This window comes from Littorina saxatilis, linkage group LG5 (assembly GCF_037325665.1).
Source record: "Littorina saxatilis isolate snail1 linkage group LG5, US_GU_Lsax_2.0, whole genome shotgun sequence".
NCBI lineage: Eukaryota > Metazoa > Mollusca > Gastropoda > Littorinimorpha > Littorinidae > Littorina > Littorina saxatilis.
Window position 1 is genome coordinate 39022260 of NC_090249.1, and position 26251 is coordinate 39048510.

General features: G+C 46.6%; 2 protein-coding genes across 3 annotated transcripts in view; one reads left to right on the forward strand and one right to left on the reverse strand.

Annotated features, from left to right (window-relative positions):
* Positions 1-1436, forward strand: part of LOC138967085 (solute carrier family 4 member 11-like) — a 51696-nt gene extending 50260 nt beyond the window's left edge. For both annotated transcript variants that reach the window (XM_070339568.1, XM_070339567.1), the window contains exon 19: positions 418-1436. In XM_070339568.1, the coding sequence (XP_070195669.1) occupies positions 418-478 (61 nt within the window). In that variant the 3' untranslated portion in view covers positions 479-1436. The remainder of the gene's footprint in view (positions 1-417) is intronic.
* A 569-nt stretch (positions 1437-2005) lies between these two features.
* The window catches only part of LOC138967106 (exosome RNA helicase MTR4-like), a 53193-nt gene continuing 28947 nt past the window's right edge, over positions 2006-26251 (reverse strand). The window contains exons 18-26 of the mRNA XM_070339585.1: positions 17760-17885; positions 9027-9137; positions 6696-6788; positions 6149-6244; positions 5668-5831; positions 4789-4951; positions 3448-3610; positions 3084-3188; positions 2006-2687 (exon numbers count right to left, since the gene is read on the reverse strand). Coding sequence (XP_070195686.1) covers positions 2635-2687; positions 3084-3188; positions 3448-3610; positions 4789-4951; positions 5668-5831; positions 6149-6244; positions 6696-6788; positions 9027-9137; positions 17760-17885 — 1074 coding nt within the window. The 3' untranslated portion in view covers positions 2006-2634. The remainder of the gene's footprint in view (positions 2688-3083; positions 3189-3447; positions 3611-4788; positions 4952-5667; positions 5832-6148; positions 6245-6695; positions 6789-9026; positions 9138-17759; positions 17886-26251) is intronic.

Sequence of the window (26251 nt, forward strand, 5' to 3'; positions counted from 1 at the left end):
GATCAAGTTCCAGCATTTTAGAAATGATGCATTTGGTTAAATCATAATGTGAAAGATAGTGGCTTACTATCCATCATGATAATACACTATACATCACGTGCCGTCATTCCTTACTAATGTCATTACTATCCTGAAAAAGTCGGCCACAGGCTGATGAAAATTTGATGAAGAATTTACCAAATCTGCTTTCTGTTGTGTTTTCTTTTTGTTTAGATAGTGATTTTGTATCAACTCCTTGCTCCCTCAAATCACCTCAAGAATTAACGTAGACTGTGAAATATTTCATTGTGTGGTACATACAGATTTTAAGCGGATTCAAGCTTCGCATATTGCTTCACCTGCTCTGTATATTTGTAACTTATGCTTTACTTGATTTTACCTTGTTGCTACGATTTATTCCGCTTTATTTTGTTGCAGACATAAACTGATTCCAAAGATCATTGACCAGAAATTCCTCAGAGCGCTGGATGGTCACTAATACTGAAAACTGCTGAAATATTTGGCTGATTTTGCTGCAAGTTTACCTGACAAACTAATAAACACATGTCATTGATTTGGAGAAGTTGAGAGCTCATTCCCAGTGTTCTAAAAGTTGTAACTCAACAGCAAAATAATGCATACAAATTGATTGATAAAAAGTCTCATTAAATATAAAAGTTTTAGTTTTAGTTAGGATACTAGATTTGTTCTTGATCTCAAAGGAATACCTGAGTGATCTTGTACCAAGCCTTTGTCCTTTTTTTAAAAAACAAACAGATTATTGAAACGTTTACATGTATGCGTACAAAAATGTGAAGAGCATGGCGATCAAAAACTGTCACTCTTAGTACTGTACTGCGCTGAACTTTTTTGCCTGGTTATTCATGATGCTGATAATATTATTTCATATGGAAATAATGGAGACATAATGTTCTGTTTAAGATTTTGTTTCTGGACAAGGAACACACAGCAGCTATTTTTAAATGAATACACACATTTCTGAATTGCCCTTTCATGTGCTGTTAATCATGTATGAACACCCTTTTGCGTCACATATTTTAAGCCAAAATGTGCGAAATGTTTGTACACTGCTAGTCATGGGATTTTCGCTGTGATAAATAGCAACAGGGTAAACCAGAACATAGATCTTACTCTTAGCATACCTACATATGTTAACGCAGCTTTAAATCTCCTGATCTTTCATGTAAAGGCATTAGTGCAGCCTTGGAACTGAGTGGTGTGTACATTGTGTAGGTACAGTGGAACCCCCCCTTTTAAGACCTTGTTTTCTTAGACTTTCTGTTCATAACCTCTGTAAAATTACCCCCTTTTTAAGACTCTAACCTTTTTAACACTTTCTACCCCACCTATATTGACCAAGTTTTTTTTTAGCCGAGACCAGCTGTGGTCACACAGAATTGTAGAAACTGTGTATCAACACGCTGGAAATCAGGCGTTAGATACGATTACTTATATAGCGCGTAAACCTCGACAAGCCCAGGACGTTACAGGAAGCGACTGAAGCTAACAGTCTGAGCGGATATATCCGTACCCGGTCAGATAGAGCCACTCGGGTACGGATATATCCAATGAGTTAAGACACGATTTTCTCTGACTTTTTGAGGTCTGACTGTACTTTACATGTTTTGTAGACATATCTGTAGATAGAAACTATGTGTACTCTGTTGCATTCCATGAAATCAAAAGCCATGCTGTGAGAATCAGGTACTGTATTACCATTTTGCCAGTGATCACAAATCAGGGACAACAATTTCTGTTTGAGTCATGCATTTTGAGACTGATTTTTGCATTTTAACATGAATATGTTATTAAAGTTTGAACATTGAGGCATTTACCAAAATGTGCCTTGGACATGTCTGTCAGTTGATAGCTTTGAGCTCATTCACTGATGAAGAATCTGTGTGTGTGTGTGTGTGTGTGTGTGTGTGTGTGTGTGTGTGTGTGTGTGTGTGTGTGTGTGTGTGTGTGTGATTCCGAGAGATGATTCCACAACTGACAATCTTAATTCCATGTCATAAAAGAATTTATTTAACATCATAATTTACATGGCAGGCATACCAACATTGACCAAAGCACCTGTTCAGACCAGCACTTTCTTTTAGTAACTGTCAGCTTTTGGTCATCTAACCACCCAACAGTGTAGAGCAAACACCTATTGATCTAAGCCTGCTGTCACATTTTTGAACTAAGCTTTTCACATTACTCCACCCCCCCTGTTCTAGTAAGTGTACCCCTTCAAATACAGAATAATGTCAGGAAGAGACACCCAATGATCTATAAGTTAGAACAAGAACCAAGCAATCTGGAACAAACCATGGCCAGACAAAATGGTGTTCCACAATGCAGCTCACATCTTGAAGACAAATGTAAGGTCCCATTTTCACGTTCAAAATAATTCTCTACCGACTTGTGTACTGTATAAACTGTAAGTCAGAGAAGGAGAATGCTCCATTCACTCTTAAAATTATGCAGTGTCTTCATTTTCACCACATTTGGTTCACTGCAGACAGTCTCAAAAGTTGTCCAAACAAGAATGATGCGGAATTTGTCCTGGAAACTGCCACATCTGACAGGGCATAAAAAGTTCTCTTGAATCCACAATGAGGAGTGCAGTTTTGGTCCTTTTTTGTCACCTCACAGGTACAAACTTGCAGCAAACACAATGTCCCTCTTGATCAGACGAATACCTGAGGAGAAAAAAACCCCACCCAAAATGAATAAAAACTAGCAAAGAAGGATTGTAGAATTTTTAGATTCAGTTATTCATCGAGTCTAATCTTAGCGCCACAACAGAAATTGATATACAATATCTGCACATCATATTACAGTTCACACGTCCACAAAAAAGACAGTCTCCACTGCATCCAGATACATTGTAAAATCTACCTCCACAGTCTGAGAAACTACTACCAATTTCTAAATCATACGTTAGTTTTGCTCTCTTTCCAAAGGCTAGATAAAGCATAATTCTGTTAATTAAATACAGTGGAGCATGACAGTCAAATCTGCCTCAGAGGTTACACTGGCGGACTCTACAACAGGCATGAGATGTCAGCATTATAGCTTCAAGCAGACGTACTGACCTTCTGCAAACTTGTTTTCCAGTTCTGTGTTCCCTATAGCTTTTGATGCTTGGACCATCTGCCGCAGTGTCTCCTCCAGTCTCCTCATGCACCGAATCACACTGCCTGCAAGCACAAGCACACAACCACATCACAACCACACTACAAACACATAACAGCACTGGTCATTGCACCACACACACACAACCACATCACAACCACACTACAAACACATAACAGCACTGGTCATTGCACCACACACACACATACACACTCACACCCACACTCACACACAAAGGGTAAGAAGTATTGATGAGCAGACAGACATAGTCATAGACACAACACACAGAGCTACTTTTCAATCACATATCAAACAGACACCAACCTTCAAAGATGTCGGTCATCTTGCAGATTTTGGAGAAGGAGCATCCGTTGCACCACTCGTACACAATGTCCATCATGTGAGGGCGGAATGACTCCACATACTCCTCCTCGTCTATCTCCAGCTTGGCTTCCTTGCTCACCCGTGCTATCCTCTTGGCTGTCTCCTGCAAACAGTTACATGACACCAGTTTCAATATTCTGCTGTCGGAGTGTTCACATTAAGGGCGGGGATGTAGCTCAGTCGGTAGCGCGCTGGATTTGTATCCAGTTGGCCGCTGTCAGCGTGAGTTCGTCCCCACGTTCGGCGAGAGATTTATTTCTCAGAGTCAACTTTGTGTGCAGACTCTCCTCGGTGTCCGCCGAACACCCCCGTGTGTACACGCAAGCACAAGACCAAGTGCGCACGAAAAAGATCCTGTAATCCATGTCAGAGTTCGGTGGGTTATAGAAACACGAAAATACCCAGCATGCTTCCTCCGAAAACGGTGTATGGCTGCCTAAATGGAGGGGTAAAAAACGGTCATACACATAAAATTCCACTCGTGCAAAAAACACGAGTGTACATGGGAGTTTCAGCCCATGAACGCAGAAGAAGAAGAAGAAGAAGAAGAAGTGTTCACATTTACAACTACAAAAATAACAATATTCTTCTCCTTCTATTACACAATGCTTGCATGACTTTTCAGCTAATAGTTTAAAGTGCAGTCTTGTCTCAGTAGCAATGGTACGCAAGATAACACACATTTAGTGCATCCTGTGACTCACTCTTTTTAAGTTTTAGTGCATAGTGGAACCTCCTCCAAGAATGTCTCCTAAGTTTTTTTCAGCTTCTAGTGCGTCTAGGACGCAGGGACACACAGTGTGGGCAGCCCTGTTGAAAGTTGAAATGATCCATCTGAAAAAAAAACCTTCCCCCACCAGGGATCCTTGATACCCAACATCAGCCAAAGAAAACACAAGTCCTTTGAACCATTCTACTGAAACACTTTTTTTTTTCAAACAACCAACATCAAACTCATGATCTAAAGGCAGCCAGACACCTTTCACACCAACAAAGCTAATATGTGAACTGCTAACATCAGATTGAACTCTTCTCGCCCTCTAACAACCCACAAAATCACATCAGATTTAACTCTTCTGGCCCTCTAACAACCCACAAAATCACATCAGATTGAACTCTTCTCGCCCTCTAACAACCCACAAAATCACATCCTCCCTGGTGCAAAAAGAGAAAGAAGAAGAAAACAAGAAAAAGCTTTACGGATCGATGAAATCTCAGCACAAGAGAAAATGAAAGCAGAAGCTGAGGCAGTGAGAAAGCTCTAAAAATATCAGCACTCACCTGCATGAGTCTAAGTGGTCCAGACAACTCCTCGGTGAGTTTGGGCATCTCTGATGCTCGCTCCTGGAAAACGAAGCAGCTGAGCAGAGCGCAGCACTGGGCGGGACTCAAGTCGTTGAACACGTTGTTAAACAGCAGCTCCGTCATCACCAGTTCGTCTCCACTGCACAACACACAGTAAAGACACACCATTCACAAATGAACTTCTGCACAACACACACCATCCACAAATAAACTTCTGCACAACACACACCATCCACAAATGAACTTCTGCACAACACACACCATTCACAAATGAACTTCTGCACAACACACACCATCCACAAATAAACTTGCACCGTACCTTACTTGCCTAAAGCTTCTGTGTCCATGGGTTACTTTAGCAACAGATCTTTGTTCTTTCAAGCCTGAGAGTGAACACAGCGCATTCTTTGCACTCTGATTGAGACGTATGCCACCGTCAGCTCTAACCTCCTTCTACATGTATACTTTGCAAAACTGTTCTGCAGAGAGAGTAAACTCACCTCCATATAACACTCACTTTTCGTGATTTCTTTATTTCTTACCAAGAAGACTGAAGAGGTAAGACCACTACATTTAGCAAAAAAAATTTAAAAAACATGGACAAAATGAAGTTCCCAGTACATAGTGCCATCCACCGCCATGCTCTCCCCTCCATTCCCCCCTCCACAATCAGATTAGAGACAAACTTGTATCGTTTCCGGATAGCCTTAATGTTTGTAGGGACGTTAAAAACCAACAACCAACCAACCAGCCTCAGTCAGATTACAAGTCCCGGATAGCCTGATCGGTTGTAGGAATGTTAAAAACCAACCACCAACCAAACACAGACAGACCACAAGCAGATCCAATCTTCACCTTGAGATTTCACAGGCCACTCTGCCCTTTGTCTCAATGACGTCGGAAGCTGTGGCGTAACCTAGGCGACGCAACACTCGTTTCCTGCACTTCAACTCATCCATCTGCAGCAGGGACTTTTTCTTCTTCAGCTCCAGACGAAGAGCCTTGATCTCGTTGCCAAGCTGAAAAGAAAAACAAAACCATGTAAGTTAGCACATGGAACAGACAAAAACCCTGTTTCAATCCTGATATAACACCATCTTACAGGTAGAAAAGTACACAAAGTCTTTATGTTGTGGTCCCATTTATTTACCCGCTTTATTACGGTTAACCTTTAGAGCTGGCGACAGGTTTTTAATTTGCAGGCTATAATTTTCAACACAATATGTTTTAATTTCAGCACCTTCATGCAATCATTTCTGGAACATATCAATGATCTTCTGACTTTAGTGTTTTTGCCACATCAAACTGTACATTGTTTGTCCTTTGAACAGCTTACCTGTGTTTTCTTTTCAAATGACGAGTACAGTTCTTCCAGCCTTGGGTCTTTGTGTAATGGGTGTGTGTAGAGCCTGTGTTCAAAGGCCTCAATTTTCTGCACAAACAGTCAGTTTTGTATTCACTTTCATACCTCCTTCACAGGCAGTGATTTTTAATAAGGTGAAGAATGAAAACCAACTGGAGGTAGGGGAAAACATGTGCAGAAGTGGAAAATAAGTTAAAACAGGAGGCTCCACTCTCCATTCACCAACATTTAAGAACACACTGCACCTTCCAAATAGCAATCTCCAGAGGATCAAGCCTCAAGCATGTGGAGATAAACACACACAAAAAATCAATAAAAAAAGAAATGACACTACATTTTTAAACACAAAAAGAGAAATCTGAAGAACACACACACACACACACACACACACACACACACACACACACACACACACACACACACACACACACACACACACACACACACACACACACACACACACACACACACAACACACACACAAAAGACCAGACAAATCAAGGGATACCAATCAGCTAACCTTGATGACTTCCTTGAGGCCTTTCTCCTTGATGCCCATGTCCTCAATGGGGTCCAACAGGGGCAGACCATCAGGGAAGCGCTTCTCCACCTCCTGTTGAAGAAGGCTACACCAGTCACATCATAGCCACACTATTTTCATATATTTTTCAGACCTGGGAACCCCTGTTTTGCACTTTGAGTATTCTCAAACAAACTTGTGTTATTTTCAGAAAAATGAGCGTACTCCACACACCGTTTGCACATCCATGATTAAAACATGCCTCATGCGCGTCCGTCACACCGTTAATTAAGTTTACCTATACATTTAAAACAAATGCTTTTTTCAATTTTTACTGACAAAAACTGTACCGTATTTGACGGACTACAAGTCGCGACTTTTTTTCAAAACAAATCGCATTGCGGCTTATAAAAAGATGCGGCTAAAACGTTACTTAAACTTGAATAGCATTCACCTAATGGAAGTCGCCGCGGATTTTCATTTCGCTCGATTAGCGATTACCGGTACTTTATTAGCTCTCTACTCAAGACTCGGCGCTTTTCTCTTTCTTTCGCGATACTTCATTTGTCAACAAGTCGTCGTGACAAGCGTACAGAGAAACACCGGATGTATCAGGATCTTGTGCGCGTGAGATTTCGTTTTTTTGTGTCTCGCGATAGTTGGAGGAGCGAGAGCCGCCATGTTGTGTTTTCGTCTGCTCGAAATGTGCACAAAAGTCGTAAATCATCCCAAAAAAAGCTTATTCCGGGCGGGACTACATGTGTGTGTTGGTTACAAATTGTGTGTGTGATATTTTTCTTCAAACTTTTTCACTTTTCTTCTTTGTTTCACTTGTTTATTCTCGGAGCCGATTTCGCCAAATACCGTACTTTCGTTTGCCTGGTTGTTTTGATTGATTGACACGATCCGATTATATTTTTTTCGACGGCGGCTTATATAGTGACGCAATCATGTGCCAAAATACTGGATCGGCTTCGGGATGGGCTTGTGAAGAAAAGTAGTCTAGGAATTTTTCTCGTCGTATTTTTTTCCCACTGACCGTACTGAGCGTATTCTCGACAATCATGCGTACAAAATACGGCGAAATCGTATGGGTTCCCAGGTCTGATTTTTCTTCATCATCAATGGCAATTACTGTGCCGACAAGCTGAATCAACTATTGATAAGTATATTTCGATGTATATTATTATTTGACTTGGAAATTGTGTACAGAATAAATTCATTTATGTATATTATTGAGATGCCTGAGAACTGTTTTAGGATTTGCGTCATATATATATCCTCATCATTTTTATTATTCTTATGATGCACTCCACAGCAAAATATTCTTGTGAACACCTTTAGCTCTGAGCAGCTTTTCAGCTAGTCAGTGTGGCTTGCCGAATGATTTGTTATTTACAGACTTGTGAGCATGTTCATTTGAACTTGACACAGCATCAGGCACAATGAATTTGCTCACTATGACTTACACTTTTTGCACTGAAGAGTTGTAATCTATCTCTGCAAACCGTTCCTTCAAGAAATAGGAATGTTTGTATTGAGCAGAAATTAGAAAGAAAGTTGTCAATACAGTGGAACCCCCCCTTTTAAGACCCCCCGATTTAAGACTTCCTCCCTTTTAAGACCTTGTTTTCTCAGACTTTATGTTTATAACCTCTGTAAATGTACCCCCAATTTTAAGACTCCCTCCTTTTTGGCTCACGTAAGTGTAGCCTATGCGATCGTAACTTTGTCTGTCTGTGCGTGCGTGCGTGCGTGCGTGCGTCTGTGCGTGTGTATGTCTGTGGTAGAAACTCTAACATTTGAAGACGTCACATTACATTGACGTCACATTATGACGTAAGAGGGTTAGACGTCACGCGAAGGAAGTACTGACAGTCTCGGTCATTATTATTTTGAGCGCGCCGAGACTAGTTGGCAGTCGTGTCCTTGTAAGTAGGCCACATGCAGACAGACAGATCTAGATCTAGTGTCTCGCTTTCTTGCACAGTTTCACCTATGCTCTTTCTGTGTGTGTGTGTGTGTGTGTGTGTGTGTGTGTGTGTGTGTGTGTGTGTGTGTGTGTGTGTGTGTGTGTGTGTGTGTGTGTGTATGTGTGACGGAGTGATTGAGTTTGTGTTACTGTTTGTCGATTTCTTACGTGAGCCTTGAAGGCTTCGCCTCTTGTTTGTTGAGGTCTTAAAGTGGAGTTCCACTGTATACAGATCTTTATTTTACCTTTACTTACAAGGAGCCACTACCTGTCCACACTTAAAACTATGTGTTTTTCAGGCATGCAGAAAGGTAAAGTAAACCAAAACTCTTTTCTCTCCAGTTCAGCACCACAATTACCTGCATAGACTTGTAGACGCTGAGGCGATGTTCTGAGGAGCGCAGGTCGCTGGGGATGTAGAGACGGATGGCGCTCAGCGACTGTATCAACTTGGTCAGGATGGGCACCACCTGTAGAATCAGTCACTGATCACATCAATCATTATTATCGCAAAACACATTACAAATTAATCAATAAGTAAACAAGAAGAGCAAACGCTCGATCGAGTCACTTTCGCAGTTCTGAATATTATATGAGGCATCAGATGGACAGGAAGAAATTGCTATTCACAACACAATGAGTCACGTTCACATAAAATTTGAGCCCGGTCACTTTTATAGTTTCCGAGAAAAGCCCAACGTTAAGTTGTGTGTTGCCGAACAGAAAAGGCTAGTTATCTCCCTTGTTTTTCTGATAACGTTCGTAAAAGGCTACAGATGTAAATACTTTGATGTAAAGAATAATCCTACAAAGTTTCAATCACATCCGATGAACTTTGTCAAAGATATAAAATGTCTAATTTTTCCTTTGACGCTGACCTGTGACCTTGAAAAAGGTCAAAGGTCAACGAAACCATCGTTAAAGTGTAGAGGTCATTGGAGGTCACGACTAAACAAAATATGAGCCCAATCGCTTTGATAGTTTCCGAGAAAAGTCCAACGTTAAGGTGGTGTCTACGGACGGCCGGACGGCCGGCCGGACAGACGGCCGGACGGACGGCCGGCCGGACAGACTAACACTGACCGATTACATAGAGTCACTTTTTCTCAAGTGACTCAAAAAATTTGTATTTCTTGACTACACTGTGAAAAGGTAAGCAATCTCCTTGAAGTCTGCTCTTGTGAGATCCGTTGTTAGAGCACTGGCAGTATACATTTTTTTTAGAATCTGAATCGATGCTGATTATCATAGCTGAACAGTATTGACATTTTGCTTTCTATTGTTGTAAATAGTAGTTCCTTGAATCAAAGCCAAATCTAAGCAGTTTTTGTACCTTCGCCTTAACCAGGCATGGAACACATCCTGAGTTTACAGATTCACACAAAGTTGTTGCTGATTTTTACATTTAGTCAAGTTTTGACTAAATGTTTTAACATAGAGGGGGAATTGAGACGAGGGTCGTGGTGTATGTGTGTATGTGTGTCTGAATATGTGCGCGATATAAATTGCATACAAATAAACATAAAAAAATAAAAATAAATCCCTGCGCTTAGAACTGTACCCACGGAATACGCGCGATATAAGCCTCATATTGATTGATTGATTGATTGATTGTGTGTGTGTGTGTGCGTGTAGAGCGATTCAGAGTAAACTACTGGACCGATCTTTATGAAATTTTACATGAGTGTTCCTGGGTATGATATCCCCAGACGTTTTTTTTTCATTTTTGGATAAATGTCTTTGATGACGTCATATCCGGCCTTTTGTAAAAGTTGAGGCCGGCACTGTCACACCCTCATTTTTAATTCAAATTGATTGAAATTTTTGTAAAGCAATCTTCGACGAAGGCCGGACTTCGGTATTGCATTTCAGCTTGGTGGCTTAAAAATTAATTAATGACTTTGGTCATTAAAAATCTGAAAATTGTAATTACAATTTTTATTTTATAAAATGATCCAAAATTACGTTCATCTTATTCTTCATCATTTTCTGATTTCAAAAACATATAAATATGTTATATTTGGATTAAAAACAATCTCTGAAAATTAAATATATAACAAGTCGCGTAAGGCGAAAATACAATATTTAGTCAAGTAGCTGTCGAACTCACAGAATGAAACTGAACGCAATGCCATTTTTCAGCAAGACCGTATACTCGTAGCATCGTCAGTCCACCGCTCATGGCAAAGGCAGTGAAATTGACAAGAAGAGCGGGGTAGTAGTTGCGCTAAGAAGGATAGCACGCTTTTCTGTACCTCTCTTTGTTTTAACTTTCTGAGCGTGTTTTTAATCCAAACATATCATATCTATATGTTTTTGGAATCAGGAACCGACAAGGAATAAGATGAAAGTGTTTTTAAATATTGATTAAATTACATATTCTTACGCAACTCACATAGATAGCATTAACTTCAGTTAAAGTGCTAGGACACTGAACTACGCTTCACCCCAAAGGGGAAGCAACCCCCTAAAAAAGAACGGCATTGACCTATAACCCAAGCTATACAAGAGTCGAGGTCATACCGTCACGTGACCTATCACGCGTGACTCGACCGCCGCCTATGTTAGAAACTCACTCCTACTTCAGCCACCAAGTAGCTCGGACGCTTTTCACACTACGCTGCAGGCTTTTAGCCTACTGTCTTCTGGACAGTGTTTCACCCCGTCTACAGGTCCCTGCTTCTCATGCACAAGTTTGGGTGAGCTCGTTCTAATTTATTTGCTTTTGCTTGCGTTTCTTTCTTTCTCCGTTGTTCGGTCTGATTGTTGTTTATCAATATCATAACTCAGACTGGTTTTTGTCAGCAATGGCTGACAAGGAGAATTAGAAACCACAGACTAGTCAGTAGCTGCTGAGGTTTCTTCTTTTACGTTTCGCATAAAGAGAAAGGCAAAGGCACTACCATTTCCGTTCTTGACCCAGCTTCTCTAACTTTTGCGTCTGTTAAATAACCTTGTATGGTTGAAAACGACGTTAAACAACATATAAAGAAGAAAGAAAGAATGTCTGTAAATTTTGGACCCTATGAATCCAATCATGCCAGTGCTGAAGCAGGTTAAATTTAGGTTACTTCAGCCAAGGCAAACGCAGTGGGAAAGAGATTACTTGTGTTAAAGATAGTTTGCTTCCCTTTTTGAGATGTTTTCGACCCAAATGTATAACATGTTGCCTTTCGTCGAGTTTGCGCTCGCTCCCGGCGGGAGTGGGCGACGCAGTTTGTTGTCACGCATCGAGGTTCCGCCTTCATGCACAGTCTCTTCGGCTGACGTGCACGCAGAGGAGTGTGTTTACTTCATACGAGGAGCGTTCACGCTCTACAGGTTAGTCAGGTTCACCGGTAGCCAGGTTCTCTGGTGAAAGTGTTCCAGTTGGGCCGGAACTAGTAGCCCCCCCGCCGCGGCTGGGGGGTGAAAGTTTGACTTTCCCGGAGGCTATCGCTCTTTTTTAAGAGGCGGAACTCACGGGGGGTCAACACCGGACAACAAGTTGGGCCGGAACTAGTAGCTCCCCCGCTGAGGCTGGGGAGTGAAAGTTCGACTCTCCCGGAGGCTATCGCTCTTTTTAAGAGGCGGAACTCACGGGGGGTCGACACCGGACAACGAGACAGATGTACTCACGGGCAGACTTTTATGTCTCGGTGAATGTGTACATGTCTCAACTTCCTCCTTTTGGGCAGGAAGCTGCTTTCGGGCAGGCTTTGCACGGTTCTTCCGTTTTGCAATCAGCCTCGCCTGTGGTGGATCGTTTTAGTGACGCAGCTTGTCACAGCGAATTTCACGGTCCAGCCTCAGCAGATTCGGAGTTCGACGATCTCACTCAGTTTCTGAGGAGGAAGTTGATGTCAAGTTGTCACTCAAACTTTAACCAGCTATGGTTACTGCAGCTCAGGTGTCTGCCAAGTACTTCGCTGAAGGGGTGACAGCTATGGCAAGCTCTGCGGCACCACCACCCTCAGTGGTGGGTGATTTCCGCCCTGCTTTAACGGAAGTTCAGGGATATCGTTTTAGCGAGTCTCCTTCTGTTGCTTACGAACTTTCCAAGGTGCTGGCTAGAACTTCGGGTTCTGAGAATAGCTTGCCTGTGGATACTGTGCCTTTACTGGCTGCACACGGTCAGGTTCCTGATGCTGCTCAGCCATGGTTTGCCTCAGACCAGTTACGGAAGCGAGCACTTCGTTTCATTCACGCAAGTTTGCTCTCTCCCGTCGTCATCACAGTCTTATTGAGACTTACGCTTTGCCGAGTGCACCGCTTCCGGTCACTCCGGAGTTGGCTAATCTCAGGGAAGATGTCTATAGTTTGGACAAAACATTGTGCTTACGCTGAAGGCGCATTACTTGGTTTGGATGAAACGGGAAGATACTCGTTGGAACTTGCGTCTCTTTCAGAGACACTTCTTCGATCTCTTTCGCGGTCGGTCGCGGGGTCGTTGAATCCTTTCGATTTTCGAAACGACTCTAGCGTGAAAGACGTCCTCATACTCCTGGCCTCTTTGGCTAAGGTTTCAGCCGGACAAATGTCAGTCGCGGCACGGTTGTACGCACATGCGGTTTACACACGCAGTGACGCTTTCTTGTCTGGCTCTAGAATTTGAACTTGTGGAAGTTTTCTCATATGTTTCTTCTTTTCTATAACTTCCTTTGTGGGCAGCGATGCGGCGTTGCTTTCGCTTGCGTCACCCGCTCAAGTAACGCTTCACTCGCTGAGCGATATCCGTAGGCCTAGGTTACACCAAGCCTAAGAACTTAGTTTATTCTTTTCTTCGTACTACGGAACCGCTTCCGGTTGCACCGTACTTGTCGATCATACATCTTAAGGTTCATAGCAAGGAGAAACTGTCTGTTGTCAAGAACAATGATCTCCTGGCTGTGGAAGATCGTAACCGCACTTCTTTCTATTATCGTCTTGGTACAAGACTTTGATTCGTTCTTTCCCTTGTGCGGTTTCGTACTCACGGGATGCCTTTGTGTTCTGTCGGCACACATATTCAAAGGGTTTAGCTTCGCTGTTCGTCTGGGAAAAGGCCTCGGCCGACAGTATTGTTCTGTCGGTGAGACTTAAATCTCTTCCTTGCTCGAGGGTTTTCTTTGCGAATCCTCCTCTTTGCACGCGGGCTCTTTAACAGAGAGAATCTCACAGCAAAAGGAAAAGCCCACGGCAGGCCTCGGCTTTTCTTATCAGAGAAAAGCGCTAAGCTGGCCTTTCTCAGCTTTGGTTTATTATCTTCTTCTCGGCGTGGCACGGTGCCAAAAGTTAATACCCACCACTTTATCTCCTCGAGGCGATTTAGCGGTAGGGTTCAGTGGGCAAACAATAGCACGCTTTCTTGCATACTCTTGGCACTTGTCAACTGGAGTATTAGCGTTCGGCCACTCTTCTCTCTGCCTCTGTGTTTTCCCACAGCGGCTGGAGGGGCGATTAGGACTCTCACTTTATTGAGGGAGGCACTGGGGCCCTTCCTGTTGGGTCACTTATATAGATCGTGCCTATGTTTACTTCCACCTTCGGATATACAAAATAGATCGGAAGTGGCTACTTTTTATTTAATTCAGATCTTCGGGGCTCTGGTTTCGTTTTCTAAGCAATCAAATGAAGAGCCGGAACATGTTAGTGTCTTTTCTTGACTGGTTCACAGACACAACCAATCTTTGGATTCTCACACCACTGCTCATACAGGGCGTTCCCGTTGGTTCTCTCTCCACCAGGGAAGCAGTTCTGTCTCTTGTGGAATTCTTTCCCCTTGTCAGGGGATAACATGTGTTGATTCAATCAGACAACACCACAGTGGTCTTTTATCTCAATAAGCAGGGGGTGGCATCTCGCTCTCTATCACTGCCACAGCGAGCATGCGAGGTTTTGATGTGGCTTTTACCACCACGAAATCTTATTAGCAGGGAGGTACCTTTCTGAGAGGCTCTAGGCCTTGGCAGACTCTAGTCAGCCGGCCAGGAATGTCCACTTGGATTGGACTTTATCTCGCTACACGCTTCTACTCCTTCTGGTGAATTTGGAGAAGCTGCTGGTAGAAGGTTTGCCTCTCGGTACTATCACCTTCTGCTAAATGTTCGTCTCCCCGTTCCCGGATAATACTCTCAATTTTACTTTGAGCGGCCTGTTGGTCGCACATTATGGGCCCACTCAATCTTGGTTGCCAGTCCTTTAGGCTGGCAAGAGGGCGCCGTTTTTGTTTTTTTACACTCGAGCCACACGGGTGTCTACTGTACGGGAATCATTGAGACGCTCAGGGGCTTCTGCCTCAACTCTGGATTTGGTCTAGAGATTTCATAGGGGTTCAGCGTCTTCGTTTTTGTGTCACTTTGACTGGCTTGGAACAATTGGCGTACTATTAACGGAAAGAACTCCACTTCTCTCCGTTCAATGCGGGTGGCGAACCACCTATCCTGGCTTTCCGAATTTTCTCCCACGTCTCTGAATTAAGACTTTATGCGATATCAGTTGCACTGACACAGCTAGGTCGCAAAATTTTTTCACTTGGGTTCTTTTTAGCCAGCGTGATTAAGGGAACCTCCCTTTGGTTTGCTGAAAGCAAATCTCCAGTCCAGGCTTGGGATTCGCTCCCAGTTTCGGAGTTTTTGAGTTCGGATTGTTTAATCCTTGACAAATTAGCCTTGTTATTCTAAATACGGGAAGCCGTCATACTTACTCTAGTAGCTTCTGAGAGAAGTGCGAGTAAGTGCATTTTCTGTCTGGTTTTTGCTTTAGACATCTCTTTGGAGAAAGACTGATCTATAGCGCTTAGGTTTAATTCAAAATTTCTGACAAATAAGCAGAAACAGGAGTAACCAGATCCGATAATACAATTCTACCAATTTGCAATATTTTGGCTCTGCTAGAGCCATATTTAACCAATTGTACATTTCGAGCTTAAATATATTTCTGACTCGCTTGACTAGTGGCCCCCTTCATCCCCTCCTTCCTCGTCCTGATATGGCTCTGCGTAGTCGGCTGGACGTTAAGCAACAAATAAACAAACAAACTGATCTGTTTAGATCACCAGAACAAAGGCTTTTGTTTATTTCCATCAACACTTCTAGAGGCAATGATTTAGTGAAGTCAACTTTTAGCTAAATGGACTGCCACATTGATTAGGCATGCCTACAGTGGTGGCAGGGAAAAGGGGGGGGGGGGGGGCAGTCAGTCCTCCCTTTTCAGGCAGCACGGGCTCAAGAGGTCAGAGTGTATAGGCCTCTTCTTTATCTGTTCTCAAGTCTGAGAGACTTACATAAGTCATGAATGCAGCTTATTGACCGTTCAAGGACGTAGTCATGAGTTTTCTATCGGCGGGGTATTTTAAGTACCCGCTGTTTTAATACACATCTACTAGACATCTTCTGCAGAAGATGTCTTTTTATGTGTTCCTGGGAACGTATCTGGTGCTCGGCAGAACAGTAATTTCGGTCTGCCAGCTATTGTAGCTACAGGCCAGATACTTGCAAGATGTTAACTATGAGTTCATTTGCCCACCACCTAAATTAGCAATCTGCTATCTATGTGAGTTGCGTAAGAATATGTAATTTAATATAAAATTTCAAAAATAAATTTTGATTTAATTAATATACTTACCAACTCACATATTGGATTCCCTCCCAGCCTGCCCCGCAAATTTTTTAAGGGGTTATATGTTTCAATACGGAATGAGTTTCACCGGTATACATCCTGCGCAGGCGCAGTACACCGGTAGTGTAAATAATCACCAAGGACCATGCCTTATATGGCATACGGTTTTTGTTTCAGAGTTATTTCCCCACGTTGCCATGTAAGAGTGCTTCCATGTCTTATCACAAAACGAAGTTATTGCTTAGGGTTTCCCTAAAAATGAACAGATCACTTCAGTAGGAGTGAGTTTCTAACATAGGCGGCGGTCGAGTCACGCGTGATAGGTCACGTGACGGTATGACCTCGACTCTTGTATAGCTTGGGTTATAGGTCAATGCCGTTCTTTTTTAGGGGGTTGCTTCCCCTTTGGGGTGAAGCGTAGTTCAGTGTCCTAGCACTTTAACTGAAGTTAATGCTATCTATGTGAGTTGGTAAGTATATTAATTAAATCAAAATTTATTTTTGAAATTTTATATTTCGACAATTTAATTTTGATAATAATTTTTATATATTTAATTTTCAGAGCTTGTTTTTAATCCAAATATAACATATTTATATGTTTTTGGAATCAGAAAATGATGGAGAATAAGATGAACGTAAATTTGGATCATTTTATAAATTTTTATTTTTTTTTACAATTTTCAGATTTTTAATGACCAAAGTCATTAATTAATTTTTAAGCCACCAAGCTGAAATGCAATACCGAAGTCCGGGCTTCGTTGAAGATTACTTGACCAAAATTTCAACCAATTTGGTTGAAAAATGAGGGCGTGACAGTGCCGCCTCAACTTTCACGAAAAGCCGGATATGACGTCATCAAAGACATTTATCAAAAAAATGAAAAAAACATTCGGGGATTTCATACCCAGGAACTCTCATGTCAAATTTCATAAAGATCGGTCCAGTAGTTTAGTCTGAATCGCTCTACACACACACACACACACACACACGCACGCACGCACATACACCACGACCCTCGTCTCGATTCCCCCTCTACGTTAAAACATTTAGTCAAAACTTGACTAAATGTAAAAATTATGATTAAAATTAAATTTCCGAAATCGATTTAAAAACAATTTCATCTTATTCCTTGTCGGTTCCTGATTCCAAAAACATATAGATATGATATGTTTGGATTAAAAAAACACGCTCAGAAAGTTAAAACGAAGAGAGGCACAGAAAAGCATGCTATGCAGCACAGCGAAACCACCACCGCACTAAACAGGCTCGTTAGTTTCACTTCGTTTTGCACAAGCGGCGGACTACGGTCATTGTGAAAAAATGCAGTGCGTTCAGTTTCATGCTGTGAGTTCCACAGCTTGACTAAATGTAGTAATTTCGCCTTACGCGACTTGTTGTATTTGTTCTAGCCACAGGACCCCACCCTTGATAACTAACTACACACACACACACACACAGACATCTAAGCACCAGAGAAATTGTATCAAAACAACAGAGACAACTTGCTACCTTACCTGCATCTCTCCTTTTTCGCCCTTGGGACAAGGTTTGAGATTGGCAGTGCTGCGACTGCGAGTGCTTTCCTTGCTCAGGTACAACAGCAACTCCACAACGTACAGTGGCCCCGTATCCTCTGTCGCCTGCCACAGACAAACATTCCATAAAGACAAGCAAAAATTACACAAAATCACCCACACCTACACACAGGGATAACTTAAAAATTTTAATAATAAATTTTCATTTGATTAATATACTTACCCAACTCACATATAGCAATTAACCCATAGTTCAGTGCTGATATCGCTGTACGCGTCCCCTTAGCAACAAGGAAGACGCCTCTAAAAAAGAGTGACCGAGACCCGTAAGGGTATCCAAGTCAGCCCGTAAGGGAGGCTGCCTTCCATATGCGCGCGCATATGCCGCCATCTTGTCATTCTACACGAAGCCCAACTCACTACTTTTTTAGACCCCCATACCCCCCACAGCGGGGAGGCGGGAGGGAATAAACGATGTGAGTTGGGTAAGTATATTAATCAAATGAAAATTTATTATTAAAATTTTTAATTAAATTACATATCTTACCCAACTCACATATAGCAGATTGCTACTATAGGAGGAGGGTACTTACCAACTTAAGACCGCAGGACCTGCCCTGCAGCCACGAGAGCCGGCAAAGCCGCACTGCCATCTTGCCGCCTTGCAGCAATGTCTCTCAAATAAAAATTGATGAACACGTCCTCAGATTTCCAGTAAGCCGCCGCCAGGACCTCTGATAGGCGCCCTGAGCGAAGCACGGCCACAGAAGACGCCCAAGCCCTCGCTTCGTGCGTCCTGGCTGACGTAAGAGGAAGCACCGCCCTGACCTCGCCAGACTGGCATTGCCACCATCCATACGCTTGCTTAATGGTCAGTGAAACCCATTTAGTCAAGGTGACCTTCGAGATATCCTTCGCTCGCACAGTGTTGAGGGATATAAACAGTAATTTCTGAGTTTCCGAGCGAATCGGCGAAGACCTAGACAGGTAGCTGCTTAACGCCCTGACAGGACAATTTGACAGATCGGGGTCTCCAGGAGCGAGTATATCGCTCAAGGGTGGAATACGAATGCAAGGCGAAGCCTGACCGGGCTTTTGATTTTTAGCGAGAAAATTAGACGTAAATCTCAAAGAGTAGGAGCCATCCCTCTCCAGGGAAATATCTTTAGCGAGACCAGAAAGTGCGTGCACCTCGCTACCCCTCCTAGCCGTGGCCAGCAAGACCAAAAACAGAGTTTTTCTCGTCAAATTAGGTAAACTAGCCAACCGGAGAGGCTCAAAGTCCTCCGATGCAAGGAAACGGAGAACCACAAACAGATCCCAGGCAGGGAGCTGTGATCTTGAGAGAGCTGCATCAAGGGCAGCTCCCTTAAGCACGCTTGAAATGACACCGTCAAGATTGATCTTTCGACCGAGCTGTCTAAGCGTGGAAGAAATCGCAGACCTTCTAACTCGCAGTGAAGAAGGAGAGACCCCCCTACTAGCCAACCAAGAGAGGTGGTTGGCTACCTCCATGGACCTTGGGGAAAGATGTTGAACCTTATTCTCAGAGCACCACTTGGCCCATGCAGCCCAATGAGAAGAGTAAACGGAGCTAGTTGAGTCTCTGTGTGCTTTCTGTACCAGTTTCAAAGTTGTGGCCGAGGCCCCGGCACGACGCAGAGCGATTCTGACAGAATCCAGCCGTGAAGCTGCAACGCTTGCGGATTCTCGTGCGGGACCCCTGACCTGGGCTGTAACAGGTCGCCCCTTCGAACGCCTAGAGGAATGGGTGGGCGCACTGCCAGCCGCAGAAGGTCCGGATACCAGTGCTGGCTGGGCCAAAGAGGAGCAACCAGCACCAGCGCTGGCTTTTCCAGATCCACTTTTCTTACTACCTTCCCTAGCAGGCAAAACGGAGGAAAAGCATACGCCTGCAGATTTGACCAATCCAGATCCAACGCGTTCACCGCCCACGCCAGAGGGTCCGGGAACGGTGAGACGAAAAGGGGAAGCCTGGTGGAGAATCTCGTTGCAAACAGATCTATGCAAGGCTTGTCTACTTGAACCCAAAGGCGGTCCAACGCCTGGTGGGAGAGGGTCCATTCTGAGTGCAGAACCTTGTCCCCCCGACTGAGGGCATCCGCCAAAACATTGAGCGTGCCCTTCAGGTACTTGGCTGAGAGAAGCATGTTGTGCGAGCTGCACCAAACCAACAGACGGCAAGCGCTCTCCGACAGCTTCTGCGAGCGTGTGCCCCCCTGCCGATTTATGTAAGCGGCCACAGTCGTATTGTCCGTGTGGACTTGAACATGACTGCCCCCCAGAAGCGGCAGGAAAGCCTGTAAACCCAGAGACACAGCCTCCAGCTCCAGCACGTTTATGTGCTGTGGAGCTAGGGAGAGATCCCACAGGCCTGAGGCTGTCTGATCGGCCAGATGAGCACCCCAGCCTGTCATGGATGCATCTGTAACAAGAATGTTCTCCGGCGCCGGAGGAACGATCGGAACACCCTGAGAGACCCAGGGGAGCAGCCAAACACTTGTAGTGTTGTTGAACCAACTCCCCAGTCCTATGCGAACATTCCAGCCCTGAGAGGCTTGGTCCCACTGCCTCCTCAAAGCCGCCTGAAACGGCCTCTTGTGGACCCTGCCTAGAGGCACAAGGGGAGCCATCGATTCCATCTGCCCCAGTAGGGAGGACAACTCCCGGGCCGTGGACACACTCTTTCCTTTCAACGAGCGAACCAAGTTCTGAAGCTTGTCCACCCTCTTTTGAGAGGGACGGACTAACCACTCCACCGTATCGAAATCCATGCCCAGGTAAGTGAAGCGTTGGGATGGTTCGAACTGTAAGGCTTCTTTTTAAGCCTACTGTCTATATGATACTTACCGAGACAGTACTATTCTTGCACATTATCTATTATAGGCCGAAAAAATTGGACAAAACGCTGAGTGGGTACAATTATCTCCCATAACCATGCGCCACCGTGGATCCCAAGCACTGTCCGAGTGCTTCCCCCTTACAGGATGTAGGTGGCGCGTCCTCTTTCTTTATGAGCTGCAGACCCTCAAAAAGCCCATAACATATCAAGAGGGGAGGCGGGAGGGAAACTCTAATAGTACTGTCTCGGTAAGTATCATATAGACAGTAGGCTTAAAAAGAAGCCTTACAGTCAATATAACACTTACCTCGACAGTACTATTCTTGCACAGAATACCAGAGTGGTGTGAGGGTGATATGTAGAGTATTAAACTCCTTAATCAAAATCACTTAAATCCAAGGATTAAGATACCCAGGCAATTTTCGAACAGTACTACCGTAAAAGAAAATATACCCAAGAAACATACCTTAGACTGACGTGACCATGCTAGCAACCACTGCTGTGTGGTGAACTCAATGTCAAAGTCCAGGCCACTCAAAGCTTGAATACCACTGAGTCTACGGCAAGTGGCTAAAGCGATGAGGAACAATTAGTCTTAAAAATCAGCAACTTGATACTGATGCCTGCCAGGGGTTCAAACTCATTGCTACGCAGGAGTTTGAGGACCAGAAAGACATCCCCCTTGGGAAATGAAACCAGAGGTTTAGACACCGCTGCATTGCTAATACCCGAAAGGACATTAGCGATGAGGGAGGACCTGATCAAGTGTTCAGTTCTGCGACCAGTAGCGGCCGCAATCGTGGAAGCGATGGCAGATCTGTATCCAAGAAGAGTCTTAGAAGAAAGACTCTTCTTTTGATACACTTCCACCAGGAAGTTGGCCAAGTCCTGTGTTGAGGGATAAAGCGGCTTTATCCCCTTGGACAAGGCGAAGGTGGCCCAAGCTCTCCAGCGTAAGTCGTAGAGCTGATTAGTTGATCGCCTCTTAGCGTTCAAGGAAAACTCTACTGAACTCTTGTGCAATCCTAGTGCAAGCAGTTTGGAGCGCACAAGAGCCATGCGGTCAAGCACAGACTCTCTGGACGTGGATGAGGGAGGCATGATCGAGGCTGGAGCAGACCTCCCCCGTCCAGATCCAGAGGTAGAGGGTCTACGTGGGTGAGACCGCGAAGATCTGGAAACCACGGAGCTGTTGGCCAGTAAGGCGCGACCAAAATCAGTCTTGGTCGTTCCTGCAGATATTTTGCCAGCACCCTCGGAATCAGAGATGTCGGGGGATAGGCGTAAGCATCGAGGAGCCTCCACAAGAGAGTGAATGCGTCCAAGTGGAACGCATTCATGTCTCGAAAGGGGCTGACGTACCTGGGAAGCCGAGCGCTGAATCGAGTTACGAACAGATCGATCAGAGGACGGTCCCACCTTGCCCACAGACGCTGTAGAACGTTGTGAGCGATGGTCCATTCTGTGGAGAGAACCTGATCGCCCCGACTGAGAATGTCGGCCAGGGCGTTCAGTTTCCCCGGAACGAACTGGACTGACATCCGGACCTGATTGGTCTGGCACCAGAGCAGAATCTCCTCCGCCAACAGGGAGAGGGACCGAGAATTGGTGCCCCCCTGGTGGCGAAGGTAAGCTAAGCATGTGGTGTTGTTGTCCCCGTAGAAAATCAGAGGGGCCAAGGACAGGCCGAATGGGAGGGCCCGAAACTCGAACACCGTGCCCTCCCAAACGAACCGGAGCAGATGTCGGTACCCCGGGGCCACCAGGATGTGGAAGTAAGCATCCTGGAGGTCCCAGACATGGCCCAATCGTTTGGCCGGATGGCCAACCGGACCGACGAAGGGGTTTCCATCTTGAACTTGCACCTGTGAAGGTACAAGTTCAAGGTGGAGAGGTCCAACACCGGCCTGAACCGGCCGTCCTTTTTGGGGACGGTGAACAGGCGGGAGCAGAACCCCAGAGAAGGCTGAGAAAGGGGGTAGACCGCCTTCTTCTCGACCAACGAGTTCACCTCGTCCTGAAGAGCCTGCCATCTGGCAGGCTCTCGAGGAGGGGGGAACGTCCAAGGTAGAGCGGACAATGGAGGTTGTGACGACAGCGGTAGAGAAAACCCCGACCACACCACCCTCAAGAAAAACTGGTTGGAGACCAGTCTGCCCCACATGCCGCGGGCCCGAAAAAAGGGAACCGCCGGACGAAAGAGGGGCAACTTGAGGGGGCGTCAACGTAGGGCCGGGACTCACTGAAAATTCTGCTGGCGGGCAGGCGCAGGCTTGCGACCACCCCCCCTGGTGGTGCTGCTTCCCCTTACCTGTCTGAGCACCCTTCGTCTTGCTAGGGAACGCAACAGGCGCCTAAGAGGAGGAAGAAGGAGGCAGTGAAACTGGCTTCTTCTTCTTCTTCTGAGGCTGGGAGCTGGAGGTGACTGTAGCACTTCTCTTACTCCCCGCCGCCGTCGCCGAAGCAGCGAGGCCAACCATCAGAGAATCAGTGTTCCTCTGGCGTGTGGACTCCACCACAGAACGAACAGTGTCCGGATGAAAGAGGGAAGAAGGCTGAGGAAACGTGTTCCTCAGACTCTTCCTCATATCCGGAGGCACTATAGAAGTAGGCAGAAAATGATCACGGAACAGGGCCAATAAAGTGGACCCGTGTTCCAATGGCCAATTCTGCCGCAGACGTCACGCACGATCGCACGGCATGCAAAGCCCGATCCACTCGAACCGTGTCAAGGACCCGAGTGGAATCGGACTCTGCCCGATTGGGAGGGTCCAACAGTGTGGACAGCGTGCTCATCCATGTCAAGGCCTGTGATTGGGCCTCGACTGTGGACGAAACGGTGGCCTCAAGATTGTGGAACGAAGCAGAGCTCAGTTCCACCTTCTTGACCGAAGGCACCTCCCCAACGAACACATCACCGTCAGCCCCACCCTAAACACTCGAAGTCTGGAAAGGGAGAGTTCGAGAGTCAAAGGGAAAAGGGAGGGACGAAACAGATTGGACACGAGGAAACAGTGGAGGTGCGCCTCCCAAAGGAAAGCATGGCACTGAACCCGCGTCCTCCCGAGGAACATAGGTCGCGTTTGCACGTGAATCTGTACTCCTCAGGCGATGTGCTGCCGCTTCCACCGTGGCACTTAGACTAGGGTGGAACGCGAATTGCCGGCGGCCGGATCGTTCATAAAACGAGCCGCCGGCAGACGCGGCGTGAGCCTCCCGCGCCCGGGCCGAAGCGGACTCAAAGGACGAGAGGGCGTCTCAGGGAAGGACGTCCTGAAACTGTTCAAACGTCCTTCTAGCTGTGCGAGGACGAGCCTCCTGCCTCTCGTCCTCAGACCCCGGGTCCACGTCCTGTGTGTCAACACTAGACGACAGACGCTTAAGAGAGGCATCCGTGACGTCAAGACGCCGCGTGATGTCTGTCATGTACTGTTGGAAAGTACGAAGCATAGCTTCGGAAGTTCCATCAGAAACCGGCAAGGGTAGAGGTTCCGTGTTAACCTCAGGGCGACCCTGATCCTCCTCCCTATCGTCCTCCGACTCACTCTCCTCTTCACTTCCCGACAACTCCTCAAAAGCAGGAGTGTAGGGAGCTTGAGGGGGAAGAGCCGAAAGCGATGAAGCAGGCTGTGAAGAAACGCCCACAGAAGCAAGAGGCCGCGAAGACCCCTGCCCCAAAGACGAAACGTCTCCAGCAGCCGAAGGGGGAGAAAAACAACAACCCTGCGACTGTTGGGTCAGCCCAGCCAACGAACCCCCGCCATTTATAGACTGAACAGGAACCCATGGGGTCTGATCAGAAAAGAAATGGTCCGGTCCGGTCGGGGGTGCCGATCCGGTCCGGTAGGGTGGTCCGGTCCGGTGCCGTACCATCCGGAGGTCCCGTTCAGCACCGAACCATCGTACCCAACGAAGTGTTCGGGTGGTTAGGTCCGGACGTGGACATACCGTACCATCCAGACCCGTAGGTCCGGTGGTCCGGTATGGTCCGGTTCGGTGCCAGACCATCCAGACCAACAGAGGTGGTCGGGTGGTCCCGCACCGGACCATCCGGACCCGTAGGTCCGGACCCGTAGGTCCGGTACCATCCGGAGGTCCTGTTCGGCACCGAACCATCCGTACGCACAGAAGTGTTCGGGTGGTTCGGTCCGGGCGTGGACGTACGTACCGTACCATCCGGACCCGTAGGTCCGGTTCGGTGCCAGACCATCCGGACCAACAGAGGTGGTCGGGTGGTCCGGACCGGTCCGGTAGGGTGGTCCGGTGTTCCGGTCCGGTGTTCCGGTCCGGTCCCGTACCATCCGGAGGTCCCGTTCGGTACCGAACCATCCGTACCCACAGAAGTGTTCGGGTGGCTCGGTCCGGACGTGGACACACCGTACCATCCGGACCCGTAAGTCCGGTATGGTCCGGTTCGGTGCCAGACCATCCGGACCAACAGAGGTGGTCGGGTGGTCCGGTCCGGACCGGACCACCGGTCCAGCACCGGACCATCCGGACCCGTAGGTCCGGTCCGGTCCCGCACCATCCGGAGGTCCCGTTCGGCACCGAACCACCCGTACCCACAGAAGTGTTCGGGTGGCTCGGTCCGGACGTGGACATACCGTACCATCCGGACCCGTAGGTCCGGTTCGGTGCCAGACCATCCGGACCAACAGAGGTGGTCGGGTGGTCCGGACCGATCCGGTAGGGTGGTCCGGTGTTCCGGTCCTGTCCCATACCATCCGGAGGTCCCGTACGGCACCGAACCATCCGTACCCACTGAAGTGTTCGGTCCGGACGTGGACCTACCGTACCAACCGGACCCGTAGGTCCGGTGGTCCGGTATGGTCCGGTTCGGTGACAGACCATCCGGACCAACAGAGGTGGTCGGGTGGTCCGGTACCGGACCATCCGAACCCGTAGATTCGGTCCGGTCCCGTACCATCCGGAGGTCCCGTTCGGTACCGAACCATCCGTACCCACAGAAGTGTTCGGGTGGCTCGGTCCGGACGTGGACATACCGTACCATCCGGACCCGTAGGTCCGGCATGGTCCGGTTCGGTGCCAGACCACCCGGACCAACAGAGGTGGTCGAGTGGTCCGGTCCCGACCGGACCACTGGTCCGGTACCGTACCCTCCGGACCCGTAGGTCCGGTGTGTTCCGGTTCGGTGCCAGACCACCCAGACCAACAGAGGTGGTCGGGTGGTCCGGTCCCGACCGAAACACTGGTCCCGTACCGTACCATCCGGACCCGTAGGTCCGGGGGGTCCGGCAAGGGCCAGAGGTACTGTCCCGCACCGGACCCTAAGGTCCGGTACGGTCCCGTACCATGGGTCCCGTCCGGACCAAACCCGGAGGTCAAGTCCAGTCGGGACCCGTGGGTCCGGTTCGATCCCGACCCGTAAGCCTGGAACGTTCCGGACCCTTGGTCCGGACCATCCGTCACCCGAACACCAGACGCTAAGGAATGGCGTGGGGTCAAGACGGTCCGGTCGGAGGTGTCGGTCTGAGCAACAGAAACAATGTTCCCGTCGCCCTGACCATTCGACAGAAGTACCACGTTCTGTCGAACACCTCCACGTCCAGTAACTAGTCGGCCGGAGCGTTTCAAGAGGGACAGCCAC